Here is an 18,634-nt window from a genome sequence, read left to right on the forward strand (position 1 = left end):
ATTGACACAAACATCTGTTACTACTAAACACTTAGCAATCGATATTTCCTAAAGGGTTTTTTTTTCCTTTTGACTTTAAAGGGTTACTGTCTGACAGGCTACAAAACCCACCCTTCTCCAAGTCCCCAGCTACCACGTGAAGTGACTGTTAGAACTTCAAACAAAGAATTTGGTCCCTGAAGTGGCCCTGTGATAGTTTTTTCCTGAATAGAAAGACACCAGAAAAATATCAGAAGGCAAATCCAAACCGACACCCTGAAAGATTGAAAACATCTTTGGGAGGATGAGTAACCTAGTCCAATCTAATTTTAAAAGGGCACAGCAGATTTAATACATGGCCTAAATGTGTATTGAAGGGAAGGAGGCGCAGGGGGAGAAAAGAGAAGGTAGACAGATCACACGGTGCTTTACCTTAACACCTGCATCTCCTCTGGGGAGTTCTGCAACTCGTCTTGCAGGCGACGCCAGCGCAGGCAAGCCCGCAGCTCCTGCTGTTCCTGGGCGTCATGGGGGGCCAGCTGCTTAAACCACAGACACACAAATACACATGCACAATACACAGTTACTGTTGTCCTCCTGCAAGGTCAGAGCTACCCAATGAAGCAGCTGGCTTTATGTAAGGGAGGACAGTAAACATGGGCTACCTACTGCACCTTGCACCCCATCAGAAAAGCCAGGACAAAGGGGCCTCTTAGGTCCTCGAAGGGAGAACCAACTGTTCTCTCTTGTGCTGCCCATTTCGGAGACATCCCCCGGTCCAGGCACCCCATGCCACCCCCACCCCACCCTGGAGAGAACAGGCCTCCCTAAAGGGCCATTTCCACTCTGATTCCATCCAGCCCTTTTCTGCATTGTCTTCTGCACAGGGTGGGGAATGTGCCTCCACTTACTTCCTATTTCTCCAGCCCTCAGTTTTGTTAGGGGCTCTTTACAGTAGAGCCTGTTAATGCAACCCAGACAACTCTGTGTGCACATAACCAGAAACAGTGCACTGCCTGGACTCACTCTGTGGGAGGGGGCGGCCACTGCACCCTGCCTTCTGTCACTCTTGTGCTCACTAGGTCCCATGGCTACAATCTCCTTAAGGGAGGGCAGCAAAACATCCACTGGGAAGAAAACGTCAGTACCTAGAAGCATTTCTGGGACTTAAAGGTCTTTAATAGTTCATTCAACAGACATTTACAGAGTCTCTGCTAGACCCTGGTGATATTACGGACACAGTCCCTACCCCATGGAGTCTAGCATGTGGCAGGGGTGGAGGTGTGGGGGAACATGGAATAAAAACATTAACATCAGCGTCCGTGATGACAGAGGTGAAGGAAGAAGCCGAATGCCCCCTGGCCAACCAGGGTGGTCAGAAGGCTTTCCCGAGAAGGTGGCAGGACCTGAGCTGGTCTCCAGGGAAAGCAGGAGACAAGCAGGGGAGGAGGAATTCAGAAAGAGGGGAAAGCATGTGCAAGGCTTGTGGGGCCTGGAAAGAGCATTACATGGTTAAAGAATGACAAGGAATGTGGTCAGATAAGAAGCAGGCTGCCATCTGGGGAGGAACAAAGGTGCCAAGGAGTCAGCAGAGCCAGATAACTGACAAACTCTGTATGTCCTGTTGTTATGGACTGAGTTATGTCTCCCTACCCGAAATTCATGTTCAAGCTCTCACCCTAAATGGGACTGTATTGGATATGGGGTTTTTATTTTTTATCTTCACCCAATGATAATTGATTTTAGAGAGGGAAGAAGAGGGGTGGGTGGAGAGAAAGAGAGAGAAACTTCGACGTGAGAGAGAAACATCGATTAGATTCCTCTCATATACTCTCTGACTAGGGATAGAACTTGCAGCTGGTTATGTACCCTGACCAGGAATTGAACCGGCAACCTTTTGGTATGTGGCAGTGGTCCCCAACCTCTTTGGCACCAGGGGCCAGTTTCATGGAAGACAGTTTTTCCACAGCCTGAGGGCAGGGGGATGGCTTTCTAGCCTGCCATTAGATGCAGCTTAATTGTCACTTGCCACTCGACAACAGAGTTTTGGTATGAATCTGCAAATACTTGATTTATTATGGTCTCTGTGAAGACCTCTCTGGTAATGATGATCTGTGTTTGCAGCCGCTCCCCAGTGCTGGCACCACCACCTCAGCTCCACCTCAGAGCAACAGGCATTAGATTCTCCTAAGAGATCCTAGCACACGCAGTTCACGGGAGTATTTGAGCTCCTGTGAAAATCTAATGTTGCCACTGATCTGACAGGATGTGGAGCTCAGGCAGTAATGCAGGTGCTAGGAAGAGTCTGTAAATATTGATGAAGCTTCACTGGCTGGCCCACCTGCTCACCTCCTGTTGCGTGGCCCAGTTTCTAACAGGCCATGGAAGTACTGGTCCATGACCCGAATGTTGGGGACCCCTGAGTGTATGGGATGATCTCCCAACCAACTGAACCACTCAGCCAGGGTGTAAACAGGACTTTCAAAGATGTAATTAAGGATAATAAGGTCCTAGAGGTGGGGCCCTAATTCAATAGGACTGGTGCCCTTATAAGAAGAGGAAACACCAGCCCTCTCTCTCTCTCTCTCTCATTCCCTCTCCCCATGTGCACAGAGGACACAGTGAGAAGGTGGCCATCGCCAAGCCAGACAAGAGAGAAATCAAGCCTGTCTTCCCTTGATCTTGGACGTCCAGCCCCCAGTACTATGAGACAACAAATGTGTGTTTAAGCCTCCCAGTCTGTGGTATTGTTATGGCAGCCAGGCTGCTTAGACACCTGTGAAAGACTTTAGACTTTATCCAGGTTGATGACAAGTTGTATAAGTCAATCTTGCAACTAACTCAATTCACTTTACAGAATGTCACTCTGAGCAGAATGTGGATTTCTATCTCCCTGCTCAATGATTTCTCACTTCCCAACTTTGCCACGCTTGCTAATTAATGCTCGGTGCTGCAGAGGGACCAATGTGACCTCACTCTGTCTTCACTGGCAGATCCAACTGCTGACCAGGAAAATCCGTGAGGTGGCCCTGCCCTGCCCTGCCCTGAAGAGCCCTCCTCTCCTGCGTAGAAGGTCTGCTGTGGGCACTTGTCAGGGACCAGCAGCAGCTCAGTCTTACTGGCTCTTCAAGGAAGGGATCAAGAGTGATGGATGTGCTCGGAAAATATTTCCCAATTTTGTGCTGATTCTAGAATGGCCACTTTGCCTCAGGGGTGTTTGTGTTTTCACATACTGAGAGTCACTGCACATACCCTGAAGGATGATGAGCTGAGCTGCCCTCTATGCCAGGTCAGGGGAAAAGGAGGGATAAGATGCCTCAGCTCCTACTTTGCCTTAGAGCTCATGCCAGAAGTCACCTCCTTCAATGGGACTACCTGGGTCTTCTCAGACCTGGCCTCTCCCACCTTAGAACTTCCACAATGTTTGGTGTCTACCTCTCTTTTGCAACTTATTTCTTCTTCCTTCTGCTGTGTGCTTTTCTGACCTCCTCAATTAGACTATGACCTCTTTCAGAGCAGGGAGTGTCTTACTCATCCTTTTATTCCTATAGCTTGAGCACAGATCAGACACAAGAAAGGTGTGCAGCCAGGCCAGTGTGGTGCCTGTGTTGGTAAATGGATGTATTCAGGGCAGTTAGAGGCACAACCCCTGCAGAGTCTCAGGAGTGACTCCCTGGCAGTTCAGGCAGGGGGAAAGGTTAAGGAAGGAGTGTTTTTGGGGGGTGGAGGAGACAAAAGGACAGAAACATTGTCATCAGATGCCTGAAATGCATTCATGTTTACCAAGACTAGTACGAATCTGATTGTCTCAGGACGGACGCACCCCAGGGGAGGGACAGAGGCAGCCCAGTGATAGAGGGACTTTATATGAAAACTATTTAACCTGTGCTGAATGCCTACTATGTGTCAGACACTGTGCTCGGCTCATTTACACATCACTCTCTTCTCAGACCCATTTTACAAATGAAGAAACTAAGGCTCAGGGAGGCTGGTAAACAGCAGAGCTGGGACCCCAAGCTGGTCAGACTCTGCACCCAGCCACCTTCCTCTGATCTGCTGTGTGACCTCTCTTCATGGGACTCTCTGTGGCAGAGGACACAGACGTGCACCCTGCTAGCTCTACAGGGGTGGAAGGCTGAGCAAGGCACAGCTCTACTTTGAAAGAGGTCGTAATCTAGTTGTGAGGATAGAAGGAAGAAGAAGAAAGTGGAAAAAAACAGACAAGTTAGTACCAGACACTGTGGGAGTTCAGTTTCTAGAAGAGCAGTATTGAGTTGTGAGTAAAATGATCAGCCTGGGCTATGCAGAGAATGTGACCTTGAGCTAGATGGTGAAAAATAAATAGGATTTCAACATGCAGAAGGAATTTGAACAAAATCATACAGGTATTGCACAAACTTGGGAACTTCAGAAAATGTTAAATAGCTGAGTGTATAAGGAGCGGAAATGGTAGGAAAACAAGTGACTAAATATTAGGAATAAGAAAATAAGCAGGAAGTGGCTTAGCTGCCGTATCCTCATTAGAATTGGCGGCCAATTTTAAAGTAAGGTTGTACTAGAAATGTGCTTATCAGGTCTGGCCTCTGGTTATGTTGGTTTACATAACATTTTTTAAAATTAGTAGATTTCACAGAAGCATCCAAATTTTTAACTTTCTTTAAAAAACTAGGAGTCTAGGCTATCTTGAGGCCTCCCATCAACAGGACAATTGGTTAGAGTTCAGGACCCACCCACAGGATGCCAGTTTGCCACAGTTGTTACCATTTCCTAATCTGTAACAACAACCACCTCATTCTTCATTACTTGCCAGCAGACATCTGAGATCATGCCTCCTGATTTAACGTGTAACCTCACTATTTAGCAAAACAAAACAAAACACAATGTCACATAACCACAAAGGAGAGCTCTGAGTAACCACAGCATGACCTTTCTTGCAGGTCTTTGCTCAAATGCCCGCCCCCTTATCAGAGATGCCTTCTCTTGAGCCTATTAAAACAGCATTCCCCCAGCCACTTTGCTTCATTTTCTTCCCACTACTCATCAGCACCTGACATGTTATATGTGTATTTGTCAATTCTCTCTCCTGTGGCTCTACTGTGAACCCCTAAGGGCAGGGGCTTCCCCTGTCATTCATACAGCTCTCTCCCAGCAAAAAAGAACAGTGCCTAGTGCATAATAAGCACTCAGTACATACCTGTTGAATGAACCAATGAGTATGACTAGAATTTGACTGCAGGAAGCGAAATGTTTAGGGTCACTTTAAACATACCTTCTGTGCTTTGGCCCAGAATACATCTTCCAAGTGAGTGGCAAACCCTTCACTCAGCCACTCTTCTGTCCAATCACGGGCCCCAATGGCTAGGCCAAACCAGGCGTGTGCAATTTCATGGCAGAGACGGATCCCACAAAGATGGCTCCCTCCAGTCAAGGTACTCTGAGACAGGAAGACAATGTGTGGGCTGTGGATAATGGTGGAGAAAACACAGAGTCTTGTTAGAGCCCGTCGGGTGGCTGCCCCACGGGGTGGCGTGCTCAGTCTGGCACTATTACCATGTTCATGCAAGATCATGACAGATAGGCTTGCAGCTCAGAGGCTTCTAGAAATACAGAAAGCGGCAGTTTACATCTCTGGCAGTGGCTCAAGTTACTGTTTTTGCCAAGCAGTCATCTCCGTCATCAACGGCTATTACCTGTAATAAGTAACCTGCAGCCCAGTTTCACACTGGAGAAACTACAGTGCCATGGAAGCATTTCGGAAATCTGGGCTGTGAAAGAGAGCAGGTGTGAGAGTGTGAAGCCCATGCTGTCAAGAGATGATCAAAGAAGACCCTTCAGCCAAAAATCCGAGAGGCTTACCAACAAATTGACAAGTCATGCAGAAGGACAGGAAAAGCCAAGGAGAATGGAACCCAAAATTTTCCATTTCTGACAGGGGCTGGTTGCAGAGTTAACAAACTAACAGGTGCCAGGAATGGGTGGCTTTTCCCGGAGACTCAGATAAAAGTTGAGTCTTCCTAAGGCAAAGGTGGTCAATGGCATCACCTCCCACCTGCAGATGCTTACAAATTCACATGGCATAAGAATGTCATGCAGAGAGAGAGACAGAGGAGCGAGGTAACCCACCCAGGTGTGCAAACGGCCCCAGGGCTGGCACCAGTCAGGGAGATTTATCTAATCTCATTTTCCATACTTTGTTTTGAAACCCAAAATACCATGATTAGAACTGCACAGATGAAATGGGAGGGAGGGAGGCTAAAGAGAGAAGAGGCGAACAGAATACCGCCTATGCTTCCACCTTCAGCATTTCTCATTATCCAGGACTTGTTTACAGTCTTGTTAATGAAGAATTTGCTCTTTAAAAAAAATCTCTCCTCCATAAATTTAACGAAGCAGTTGTGAAACCTCCCAAATTAAGAAACTGTACACACTGGTTTCGTCCTTCTAAAGCCATTTGTGAGCCAGCATGTCAGCTCAGCACAAGCCAGGACTGCTTACGGATTTGTCCTCCGCCCCCACGGCCACCAGTAGAGAAAACCCCACCTGTATTTCTCTTGCACAACAGCCCCCATTCAGCTCAGAGAGCCCAATTGAAATCACAAAGTCACGTGCCAAAATAGACAGCTTTTATGTGAAATAATAACAGGGCAGACACACAAATGAAAAAGCGTCTGCCAAGCTCTCAGCAGACTCCACCAGAAACTCCAGATAATAAAAGGGCAACAGGGGCATTTAGGACATGGGGGCAACCACAGTATTTCAGAACACTAATTCAAGATAAAAAGGAAGGGAGGATGGGAGGATGGGAGGAAGGTAGGAAAAAGGGAAAGGAAGAAGAGAACTGAGAAGCACAGGAGCGGAAAACTTCCTCTTACTGAGAAAGTGGACTGTGGAGAGGACGAACCATGCAACCTAGCACTTTCAGTAAATGACCGCTTGCTCTGGCATGTGCAGTGCTACAAAGAAAAGCCACAGAAATGTATCAAGTAAATAACATTCCAGACATACTGTTGGCAGCACTTCACCCTTTTGGCTAAAACAAAACACAAGTAACATCAGGCCTTGTAAACAGCTCAAAGACAAGCCTACATCAGAAGGGTCTGCCAGGCAGAGACCCAGGCAGTGCACAGTGGTTACAGAGACTCTAAGGATGATCCATCTGCTCCACCCACGAAGGATACACAAGCGGATGACTGTTCACGGGGGAAAAAGCCTGCCGTGTCTCTGCTGACTGGTTCTCTGCTTTCTCCCAGTGGTGAAGCCTATCCAAGGCCCATTTATGAAAATACCAAAGTCTGAGATGGCCTGAAGGAATGCACAAAAGCAGCTGGGTGTGGGGGGGGAGGGGAAGGCTTTGTGTGTCCCTACCCTTTAATTGTTCCCCTCCAGCAGTCTTTCTCCAACAGACCTCCTTCCCCACCTGCCAGTAACGTGGAAAACACAACCCTGGCCCTGGTGCAGCTAGGCTGGGCTCAGGACCGGCCCCGGAATTGCTGGAATTCCACCTAAATTCCCACTTTCCATCCTCAATCTGTTCTTCCTGGCTGGGGATAAATGTATTTCCTACTGTCCTCTGACAAAGATGGAAACTTGAACGTCCTCCTACACAGGAAGGAAGGGTGTTTCACTGGACATAAATGACCCAACCTATCATCAGTGGGAACACACGAACTTCTTACTGAGAAGCAATTTTCCAGTTGAGAACCAGACTCCAAATCCTCCTGCAGTGGAGTATGCCCTCTAAGATTGGGTTTTACCTGCAGAGGGTCCCATTTCCTTATGAAGGAAATGGCTTTTTTCTTAAAACTAAATTAAACCATGAGTGAGGTTTTGATAGCCTTTCTCAAGGGTTGTTAACAAAATCCTGAAAATAAAATACTCTTTCAAGGAGAATTTTCTCCTCCTTTTGACCCTAAATATGTACCAGAATTTCTCATATTAAGTAGAATTTTTAAGCTTTTTTTTTCAACAGTGAGTGAAGAAAAGTATAATGTTCTTAAGTTGACCTCAAGGAATAATATTAAATATTCCTTTACCATGACCACCTTCAAAACAGAATGAGTGGTTTAGAATTTTCTACACCTACCTTAACCTTGATTTATGCGTGTCGCCCCTTGGCTCCTCCCGGAACCTCACTCATGGCCTACTCAGCCAACAGTCCATCAGTCTTCTCTCTGACAGCGCCGATTTGAAAACAGCTTTTCTTTTTTCTTTCTCTCCCCCACCCCCACCCCAAAGGGCCTGTGCCAACTGCCTCTACAAATGCCAAACTGTTGATTCATCACCATTACAGAGGACGAAAGATAATCACTAGAATGACATCTTCATCAGAAAAATTATTTTTAAAAAATTGCAGAGCTTATCATTTTTCCCCAATAAGAAAAGGGCAGGAAAATAATATTTTCAACCCCAAAAGGCACACGCCCTCTTGTTTGTGTTCTCCACAATAAACTCTCTTTTGCTACAAGTGCCGGAGGAGGACCACAGGGCAGCACAAGGCCGGTGGGGAGTGATGTAGGACATGTGTTCTCCTTGCTTCCCAGGAGACCACCAGCGGGGCTGCCTCCCCACAAAGGCCACATGTTATTGCGTGTCTGCCATTCTGCCCCTCCAAGATTAAAAATACCATTTCTGGCCTGAAAACAGTTTCTTAACACTGTTCCTAAAAACGACGTCCCCACCCAGATGAGAAGGCTGTGTCTGTTAATTTAAAAGATGCTTCTATCAGAGGAGGAAGGAGTGCCTTCATTACTCTCAGGAGCTGCTCCAATCCTTTGGGAGGAATTCAGTTTGGAGCGGAAATGAAGAATTTCATCAGATCTGAAGTAGGGGCTGTTTGTGATTTAGTTCTGCTTTGTCCAGGGAGATGAGAACAGCCTGGGCCAGGGTGCTGCTCGGCACTGAAGGGCTCAGGCTGCCTCAGCTGGTCAGAGCAGGCTGTGGGTGGGACCAGGAGGACAGGAAATAGCTGTTGGTGTAGGACAAGAAGAGCCCTAGGCCACCCTCCCCTCATCCTGAAGCAGATACCAGTTCCCCTCAGGGAAGCAGATTCACTTTTTATACAGAACCCTGGGAGGTGCGTCCAGGAAATGGAGATATGCCCAGGAAATAGACTTAATCAAACTTGAACTTCTCGAGGGTTTAGAGTTTTTCTCAATTTCAATGACACGTGGAGCCCAATTTCCCATTACAGAAAAGAAGAACGAACCAAGAAAGAGGAAAACTGAGGCTCCTTTCCCTCCAAAGTCAAACTGGATCTAAGTGTCTCATAACCACATGAAAGCAACTTTTGCTTGCAAGACTTAATTACTTGCTAATTTAATTTGGAAAACTGTATAGTAGACTCACAGAAGCCTAGGGCAATCTTAGAGGGGGGACAATTGTCCTCAGCCATCCCTTAGGTTCAGAACAGGTTTTCTCTTTCCTTCATAAAGTGTGACATGGTATTTGTCAGCACTTGGACCAAATGCTCATCTCCTGCCCCTTCATCTCTTCAATAAAATCCCTTGGTCCCTCTCCTGTATATAATCCAATATAGGGGATGTATCTCTTGTCCCAAAGGCAAAGGGATGGCCTGGGTGACCTGGCAGGGTCCCTGCTCCCTTCTAGCTCTCAGACTGCTCTGTAGGTACCAGTCACCTTCCTTTGACTCATCTGGCATCCTGCTATAACCACATAGTCAGTCTTTTTTTTTCACATAGTCAGTCTTTAAACTGCAGCCCTAATTAGGAGATGAAGGAATGTTCTTTTGGGGATCTAAGACTTCCAGTAGCTTGAGGTGGAAACCAATTCTAAAAACTTGAGGAGAACTTACTACCTCTGATTAACATGTGGATTTAGGATTGAGGGAAAAAGATAACATTAGCGTTTTTCTTTAAAAATTCTGAATAGCAAATATCTACTCATTTATGTAAATGAGTTTGGGTTTAGAATGCCAATGTGACTACAACAGAAAATAACTGATCTACATTCCAGAGACTCCTACCAAAATCATATCCTCCTTCTAAAGACTCATATTATCTTAAGACTCTGCTAGACACTGTATTTCACATACATCATCTTATTTAATCTACCTCATGACCTCAGGCGATAGATTTTATTATCCCTATTTTACAGATCATGAAAGTGAGACACAGAGAAGTTAGTATCTTGCTCAAGGTCACACAGCTGGCAAGTAATGGAGCAAATAATTTAATTCACTGAAGCCTTATCCTGCCCGACTCTGACAGGGTCACTGGGGTTAGACCTGTGACTTCAGGGCTTCCATCCCTCTATGCCAGCTGAAGCCCAAGTGGTGCATGACCATTGTTCTCCCTAAACCTCCTTCTTCAGAGTCCACCCAAGGGAAGCCCTGGGACCTCTGTTCCTTAAATTCACATCACAGCCAGAGCTGGCTTGAGGTGACCAGATCTTTTGATCAGTGAAGTTTTGGTCTCTTCCTGGTGAGAAGGCAGGTAGGAAAGAGGCTAAGTTCCTAAACACAATACCTGGTTCCTCCTAACCCTGTCCTACGCCAGGAGCCCCTCATGGGACACTGCAAAGGGATGCCTAGACAAAGGGTGCACATGTGCTTACGCCAGTCCCTCCTGTATTACACCAGGAGCCAAGGAAGGGCAACACGCCAGACTGCCTGTTACCTGTCCCTGGCCTCTACATCCTACCCATTTTTGCTAAAGCCAACATTTTTTCCTCAATAAACTTTACTTTTTAGAGTAGTTTCAGGTTCACAAATGGAGTGAGAGGTAGAGAGATTTCCTCTGTACTCTCTGCCGCACAGACTCACGATTCTCCTGCACTATCAACATCACTCACCAGAGTGGATGTTACCTGTGTTACAGCTGATAAACTGACTCATCACTACCACCCAGAGTCCATGGTTTACATGAGGGTTCACTATCAATGTTGTGCATTCTATGGCTTTCGATAAATTTGTAATGACATGTACCCACTACTATAATATCATGCAGGGTGGTTTTTTTATTTTAATGCTTATTTTTTTATTATTTAATTATTTTTTAAGTACAGTATTCTGTCCACTACTCCCATCCCATCCTACCCACCATGCTCCCCCTCCCTCCCATTTCCACCCTTCTCAGTTGTTGTCCATGTATCCTTTATATATGTTCCTCTAAATCCCTCCCCTATTTCCCCTAAAATTCCCTCCCTTCTGGTCATTGTCAGCCTGTTCTCTATTTCAGTGTCTTTGGTTATATTTTGCTTGCTTGTTTGTTTTGTTGTTTAGCTTCCTGTTAAAGGTGCGATCATATGGTATTTGTCCTTCAACACCTGGCTTATTTCACTTAGCATAATGCTTTCCAGTTCCATCCATGCTGTTGCAAAAGGTAGGAGCTCCTTCTTTCTTTCTGCTGCATAGAATTCCATTGTGTAAATGTACCATAGTTTTTTGATCCATTCATTTACTGATGGGCACCTAGCCTGTGAGTAAAGACAATAGCCAGGGTGGTTTTACTGTCCTAAAAATCCTTATATTCTTTTCAAGAAGAGATGGTTTAAAGCAAGTCACAAACTCAAAGAGCTATAGGAGCTAATTCCTCCTCCTGGTTACTGTGGATAACCAGGAGGGGGAATTAGACAAGGAGATGGGGGAAGGAGACAAGGAAATGGGGGAAGGAGACAAGGAAATGGGGGAAGGAGACAATAAAATGGAGGAAGCAGACAAGGAGATGGGTGAATGTGACATGAAGATGAGTGAAGTAGAAAATGAGAGGTGATAAACACATGAAATAAGGAAAGCAGATAATAATGATAGGAATAAAACTGCAAGATGGGAAACAGACAAACAAGATGAAGAAAGCAAATAACAAGATTAGGGAAGTGATAACAATATAGAGAAATATGTAACTACAGGAGAGAAGTACACAATATTTTTTTATTTTTATTTTATTTATTTTTTGAGGGCTAGCACCCACAAGGTCCTCATGTTTTGTGGCCGATAAGTCTTGAGTCCCTTTTGATTGCAGGAGCTGCCTTGGTCCCACCACCCCTGGGCTCAGATCCTCACACCTCACACCACATGGTCTGCCCGCTACCCCAAGACAGTAATTTTTTAAAATGCTCTGCCTAAGCAAACACACCTGTGGACAGGAGCTACAAGTTTATAATCTCTGGTTAAAGCAGTTACCTCCAGAGAAGAAGCTTATTGTTTCACTGCCCCTTGAGGCATAATGACTGGCGCGTGGATCCTGCCAGGGTTCCCTGTCGCTGCTCATGGAAGACAGGGAAAGGCTCAAAAGCAGAGCACAAATGACAGTGATGAGGCAAGGGGAACGCCTGGTGAGGTACAAGGAGGGAAAAAGGAGCGCTGGGGACACCAAAACATTTCTGCCAGCTTCATAATTCCGTTTAGAATTGGCTTTGGCCTATTGCTAATTGAAAAAAATACAGCAAGGCCAAAACGAAACACAGAGATCACTTTGGACTCTAGAAAACAGAGACCACCTTTGACAGAGTGCTCAGCTGTCAACAACTGGAGCAGCGGATGGACACTTTGCCTCAGCGCCACCAGGCAATCTGTCCATAGCCCTCAGCCCTGCTTGCTAAGTGGAGGCAGTGCTAGCATACGGTAAATTATTAGGAGTTGGCTATACCCAGCTGGCTATCCTTCCTGAGGAAGGTGGTGGGTTGGTATCTAATGTTTATGCTATCTAAAAATCTAAATAAAACTGCAAGTGAATGTCTCAGGTTTTAAAGCTAAAGAATCAGAGGTAAAAACAGTATCTGATTGAATTTTCCAACTTGCTGTGGACCCCTTTCCTTCTGAATCTCTTTTTTTTAAAAAAATTTTATTTAATTATTTTTAGAGAGATGGGAAGGAAGCGAGAAAGAGAAGGAAAGAAACATGGTTGTGGGAGAGAAACATCAATCACCTGCCTCTCATACATATCCTGACCAGGGATCAAACTCACAACCCAGGCACATTCCCTGACCTGGTAACCTTGAATTGAACTGGTAACCTTTGGACTTTGTGGGATGATGCCCAACCAACTAAGCCACACTGGTCAGGGGTCCCTCTCAGTATTAATGTGCCTGTTCAATCTTAGCAGTCTCTGGATTCTTATAGAGGAGAACAAACAAATAACTTTTTTTTTAAAGTTACTGAACACTCTTGGTGTTTCTTCTTTGGACATCTTCTTTGGACACCAGGGACACAGACATGCCCAAGCCCAAACTCTATGAACAATATTTATTGTAGTTGAACATGTCTTTTGAGTCTTCTCAAAATTACTTGCGAACTGAGAGCTGTGCATTTTCTGCAGAATCTAGAGAACTCTTCTGGTAATTACCAATTAAAACATGTTGGCTGCTCCTCTGAAGCACAGGAACAACAAAATGTGATTTTCTCCATTCCCTCAACCCCCACTCCCATCTTTCCCAATCAGGGTGATGATGCTCGTTCCTATAAAAAGAGCTAATACAATTAGCCTCCACTGTTATACAGGGAAAATCTTTATTTAATAAAATAATGTGTTTTGCTTCACTGCCAGAACAGCAATAAAGCAGCACATGGAGAGCCATAATTGCTCATCCAGTAGGTTTTTACTGTGCCTACAAGTCTGGCATTTGGGGCCATGTGGAAGCTTAGAAGGCTGCTTCATGAAGAGACATGTCTGGGCCGTTTGGGCCGCCCTCAGTAAGAATGACGTGATTAGGTGTTTCCTTTGAAATACAGCGCACATACCCTCTGGATCTGCAAATGGCCTTCCCGTGGTCCCTGTCCTGAGAAAGAAATTGTGGAGGTTTCTCAAAGAGTATTCAGAAATTTAATCAGTTGAGGGAGCCGTTTGTTGCTTCCACAACTGAAAGCAAGCATCTATGTCGAGACCGGCACTCTGGTAATCTTTACATACTCAACTAAATTTGAATTTCAGATAAACAATGAGTATTTTTTTCAGTGTATGTCCCATGCAATATGTATTTGCGAAACCTGGCAAGCCTATCTTGAGAGAAGGGAGGCTTGTTAAAATGGATCAACAGTCCCCCACCTCCAGAGAGTTTGATTCAGAGGCTGAGTGGCACCTGAGAATCTGCATTTCTGTGACATTCCCAGGTCAGGCTGATGTTGCTAGTCCAGAGAGCCACTGACCTACACTGTGGTGGCTGCACAGCAGTAACTTAAAAAAAAAAGAAAGAAAGAAAAGAAATCCATTGCCAAAGTTTTTAAGTGGGAAGATTTCACACAGAAATCCACATTTTCAAACTATATTGAAAAATCTGAAAGATTTGGTCATACTAGTCCCACAATCTCGTGTAGGAAATGTACCTGAGTAGCTGCTGGCCCTTTTAGGTGGGGCTCTGCTCCCCAGTCCTCCACCGCTCCCTCCTGCCTCCCCACCACTGGCTGAGTGAGAATGTCATTTATAACCACGTGTGTGCTTCCCCCTCTTTCCTAGAGCAGGATTAAAAGTGAAATCCTGTTTCCATCACAAGTAGGCAGAGAAAACCAAGTGTTTCTAAGAGGACACTCTGCCCATGTGCTGCCTGACTCATCATAGGCATCTGAATTTAATCTCTTGTTTAGTTTTCCTTATGAAAAATTCTGCTATCAACCTTGTTTAGAGCCGTAAAACAGTTTAGCAAACCCGTGCTGCCTGGAGAGGGCAAAGACACAAATTTCAGCCTAGTTCATGTCAGTTACTACACATTTCCATATTACTAAGAGTGGAATTAAGTTTATTGTATTTTTGAAATCCAAACACAGTTTCAATTATTACTTGCCACTAATGGCTTATAATGAAGGCCGAGCTTGTTAGCTAAGCAAACAACTGGCAAGTGTGTTTAAAGTGTAAACAGAGGGAAAATTCATGAATTGAATTAAATGAATGAATTCGTTGATTGTTCTCCCTGGGCTGTAAAGAAGCATTCAGCTGCCACAATATATATTACCACCTTTGTTAAAAGGATTAGCTTGCTCCAGTTATCTTTATCTGCTTAGTGGTTGCTTACAAAGTCAGTGTCTCTCTGAATTTTTGAAAGTGCTCATCTGCATCAGTAAGTGCCATTAAGGTTAAGGGATCACTTGGCTCCAAGGGGTTCATAAAACACTGAGCCTTTCAGAACAATAGCCATATTTCCTAACCTCAAATTGGGACACCATGAACAGACCTATAGGGCAAGCTTGTGGAGATAAAGGGAAAAGATGCCTCCTATTTTCCAGGGTGGTCTCAGAAAGTACGGGACAGATGGTCATTCTCAGAGGTATTCAACTTAACAGCATTGCCCTTTAAAAGGTAATAAAGTTCACCAGAAACAAAAATAAACAAATAAAAGGTTTTGCCCTCCAAAGTCTCCTAGTTTTAACTGACCTTTCGTTTAAAGTTATGAGCCCTGAACTTCTTCTCTCTGAATGGAATGACTAGTTTTATTGACTATGTATAGTTAAATCTCATTTCTCCTGTCATTCTGGGATTTGTTCACCATGTTGACAGTGTGGGGGAGCATCACAGGCATTCTCTCCATCTAAGTAAGTCTTAGGGCCATGTCCCTGTTCCTGCCTGTGGTTGCCACCTCATGGCCTAAAAGGCACCTGGATCCTTTTGGAATGTATTCAGCTACAAGTAGCAGAAAAGACAGTAACGCTGGCACACACGTGGAGGGGCTTGTTATTTCTTCTATCAACGCCTCTGGAGGAAGGTGGTTGCTGAGGTTGGTTCCATGCTCAGCAATGCAGTCAGTGCTCTAGGTCTTTCTGTCTTTATACTCTGCCATTCTTTCCATGTTCACTCTTGTCCTCATATTTGCCACCCACGGTCACACACTGACCACTACAGTTCCAGCATCACCTTCATGTGCAGGGGCGAAGGGCGCTGTGCAGCAACTACTATCCCTTTTATCGGGAAAGCAAACGTTTTCCTAGAAAGCCCCTGGCAGATTTCCACTTATTGCTTACCCCCAGTTATCACCCCCCTAGCATGGCAAAGAGGGCCCTTGGCTCTTTTTGAACTCTGGTGGCAGAGGCAGGAAAAACGGCTTTGCTTATGGGTGTTGGGCTCATCAACCCATGGGGGTTTGCTGCAGCTCTCCAGCATATTCTTCTTTCTCATAGATGTTAAAGTCATTCGTTGGGTCATCTTTTAGAATGCAAATACTTTCAGAAGGGATAATATACTAAAATAATTAACACTGACATGCTAGTTACATGCCACATGATATTTTTTTAGACAGGAGGCATCCGAGCACAGGTACTAAGGGATGGGCCAGTACGGAGATGTCAAAGACTCAGTCTGTCTACTTCCCAACTTCAGTTGATGCTGGCTAGCATTGGGACTTTTATTTTACCTTCTTACACTGCAAGAAGACCAAAAACCTATCAAACCTAAAGGCAGGGCTATATATGATGGTGGTCTTTAGGAACTTGGGCTTTGGAGGCAGAGCCCTGGGTTGACGGCCAGCTCTCACTTGCAGCTGCCTTGCTGTAGCAGTTTTCTGTTGCAGCTGTAACAAATTATCACAAACTCGGTAGCTTAATACAACACAAATTTACCATTTCACAGTTCTTCAGGTCAGAGTCTGACACGGATCTCACAGGTGAACATCTACACTGTGAGAAGTCAGGTCCTTGTGTGTGTCAGGTGGGAGGTGACCGGAAGGGGCACAGGTCTCTGCTGGGGTGTTGGCCATGTTCTTTTTCTTGATCAGGGTGCTGGTTACAGAGATGTGTATGGTTTGTGAACACTGATGAGCTGAACACATAGGAAATACATGCACTTTCCAGCATGAGTTTTGCTTCAAAGAGAAGTTGAAAACAAAAACAGAAACAAATATTTTGGGAGGTCTCCATTTTTTGCTTGGAGAAATCAAGGCAAAGATTGAGCCAGAGTCCCGTCTGTGAGACCAGAAACTGGGCAGTCTGAGCCACAGCCTTTCAAGTTCAATGTAGTTGAACACCAGTTATACATACATTTTTAAAATCTCTTGAGGAAAATTTCTGTTCTCATTAGCTTTTGCCATAGAGTTACATTTCTTTTGCAAGTGAAAGGTACCTTGTATCCTCTAGGCACACCTGTAAAAACAGAGCTGATACTGTCACATATCCAAGTCTGTTTCATTTTCTTTCAGACACAGTGGAAAACATGTCATTATAATAAACCCCTTTTCCATCCTGGGCAGCTGGAAAATTACGTTATGGTTGAAATGACATCATTCAGTTACGACACCGAGCCAGCGGCTGTTCTGAGAAATCTGGGTGAGGCAGTGACAGCATGGATGTGAACAGGACTTGGCAACGAATCCTACACTTTTTATTAGCAAATGGCTTTTTTACTGCCATGACACTTCGGAAAACGAAACTGAGGCAGCTACACTGTCTGAGGCCACTGATCACCCAACATCCCTTATCTCTGAAACTAACCACACTGGCCCAAACAGGACAAGAATGAGAGAGGGGAGAGCTCATTTTAAATAACTAGTTCCAATGGTGGAAGACCAGGTGGCAGGGCCAGGCCCATAGAGGGTGCCAGGGATGGTTCGGCCTTCTCTCTATCTCCATCAATTGTTTCGAAAGTGACCATAATTGTTTCTAAGTGACCACAAGTAGTAGTAGTCATAATAATGGCATAAATAGGAGTAGTAATTATAGTACTATGGCAATCTCCTCTGATGGAGACTATTGGTGCTCCATGACAAAATACTCTAGCCCGGACCCAGCTTGCTTACGAGGCAAATATAATATTAAAACAAGGCCCTGACCCTCCTCCAACTTTTAGGATGGACCACATGAGAAACTGTCAATATCTGACCATTTTCAACATCCCAAAATGGGCAATTTCACATGGCTCATCCTACTAGACTGTCCTTCCTCCACCCAAGATCCTTGTCTGCAAAACTGTCAGGAGCTGCCACAGATCTAGGGACATCCCCACTCTTCTCAAGCAACAGAGAATTAGAAACACTGCCACATCCCTTGTGCAAAAGCACAGATGACAGGTCCTGGGCAAATGACGCTGTGCTGTCCTCAGAAAGAGCTGGACCGTAGGCCAGGACCACCTCTGTGTTTTCCCTGCTTAATGCGAAGCCATGTGTCTTAAATTAGAAGCATTTCTCCAAATCAATAGCAGAAGCAGGAGTGGCCAGAGGAGGGAGGATGGAATAGCAATTACCCCTGAGCCTCGAGGGAGGCTAAGCGGGTCTGTCTCTGATGTGCTCCACACTGCAGGGCCACCCAAGCCCCATGCCTACACCTGTGAACCAGAGGAAACGAGGCTGGGATCCCAGCAGGGTGATTTCAGCCCACCAGCCTGCCACACATGCCCCGCCCCTCCTTCTGCAAGGGAGTCAACCCTCAGTGGGTTCAGCCATTGCATGGAAGAGGCTCCAGTGGGAAACAGCGTGCTGTCTCATAGCTGCTTTCCACAGGTAAACATGTGCACCATACTCGTGTAGCCAGCTGCCAGGAAGCGCTCTGGGGAAAAGAACAGGTTCATTTTGACGAAGGACTGGCGGTAAGGAGGAAAGATGAAAGGGTAGGGACGCTGTCAAGGAGGAGAAAATTAGGCCGTGATAGGGGAAGAAGGGCAAGTCTGGGGGTAAGTGCATGCCGACTCAAAGGCTGGCACAGACTCTGGCTCACGGCTATTCTGCTGCAGCCACAACAGGTGAGATGGCCTGGGGTGGAAAAAGGAGCTGGCACTGAAGCTGGAGA

At 45.4% G+C, this 18,634-nt stretch overlaps 1 protein-coding gene across 5 annotated transcripts in view; it reads right to left on the reverse strand.

Moving 5' to 3' along the window:
• Window positions 1-18,634, reverse strand: part of AOPEP (aminopeptidase O (putative)) — a 426,177-nt gene that overhangs the window by 161,591 nt on the left and 245,952 nt on the right. For all 5 annotated transcript variants that reach the window (XR_005067928.1, XR_005067927.1, XR_005067929.1 and 2 more), the window contains exons 6-7: window positions 5,249-5,438; window positions 412-518 (exon numbers count right to left, since the gene is read on the reverse strand). Coding sequence is in view for 2 of the 5 variants with exons in the window: in XM_037056214.1 (XP_036912109.1) it covers window positions 412-518; window positions 5,249-5,438 (297 nt within the window). In the remaining 3 variants the exon portion in view is untranslated. The remainder of the gene's footprint in view (window positions 1-411; window positions 519-5,248; window positions 5,439-18,634) is intronic.

Source organism: Sturnira hondurensis, unplaced genomic scaffold (genome assembly GCF_014824575.4).
Source record: "Sturnira hondurensis isolate 20B ecotype Veracruz unplaced genomic scaffold, ASM1482457v3 Scaffold0008860, whole genome shotgun sequence".
Lineage (NCBI taxonomy): Eukaryota > Metazoa > Chordata > Mammalia > Chiroptera > Phyllostomidae > Sturnira > Sturnira hondurensis.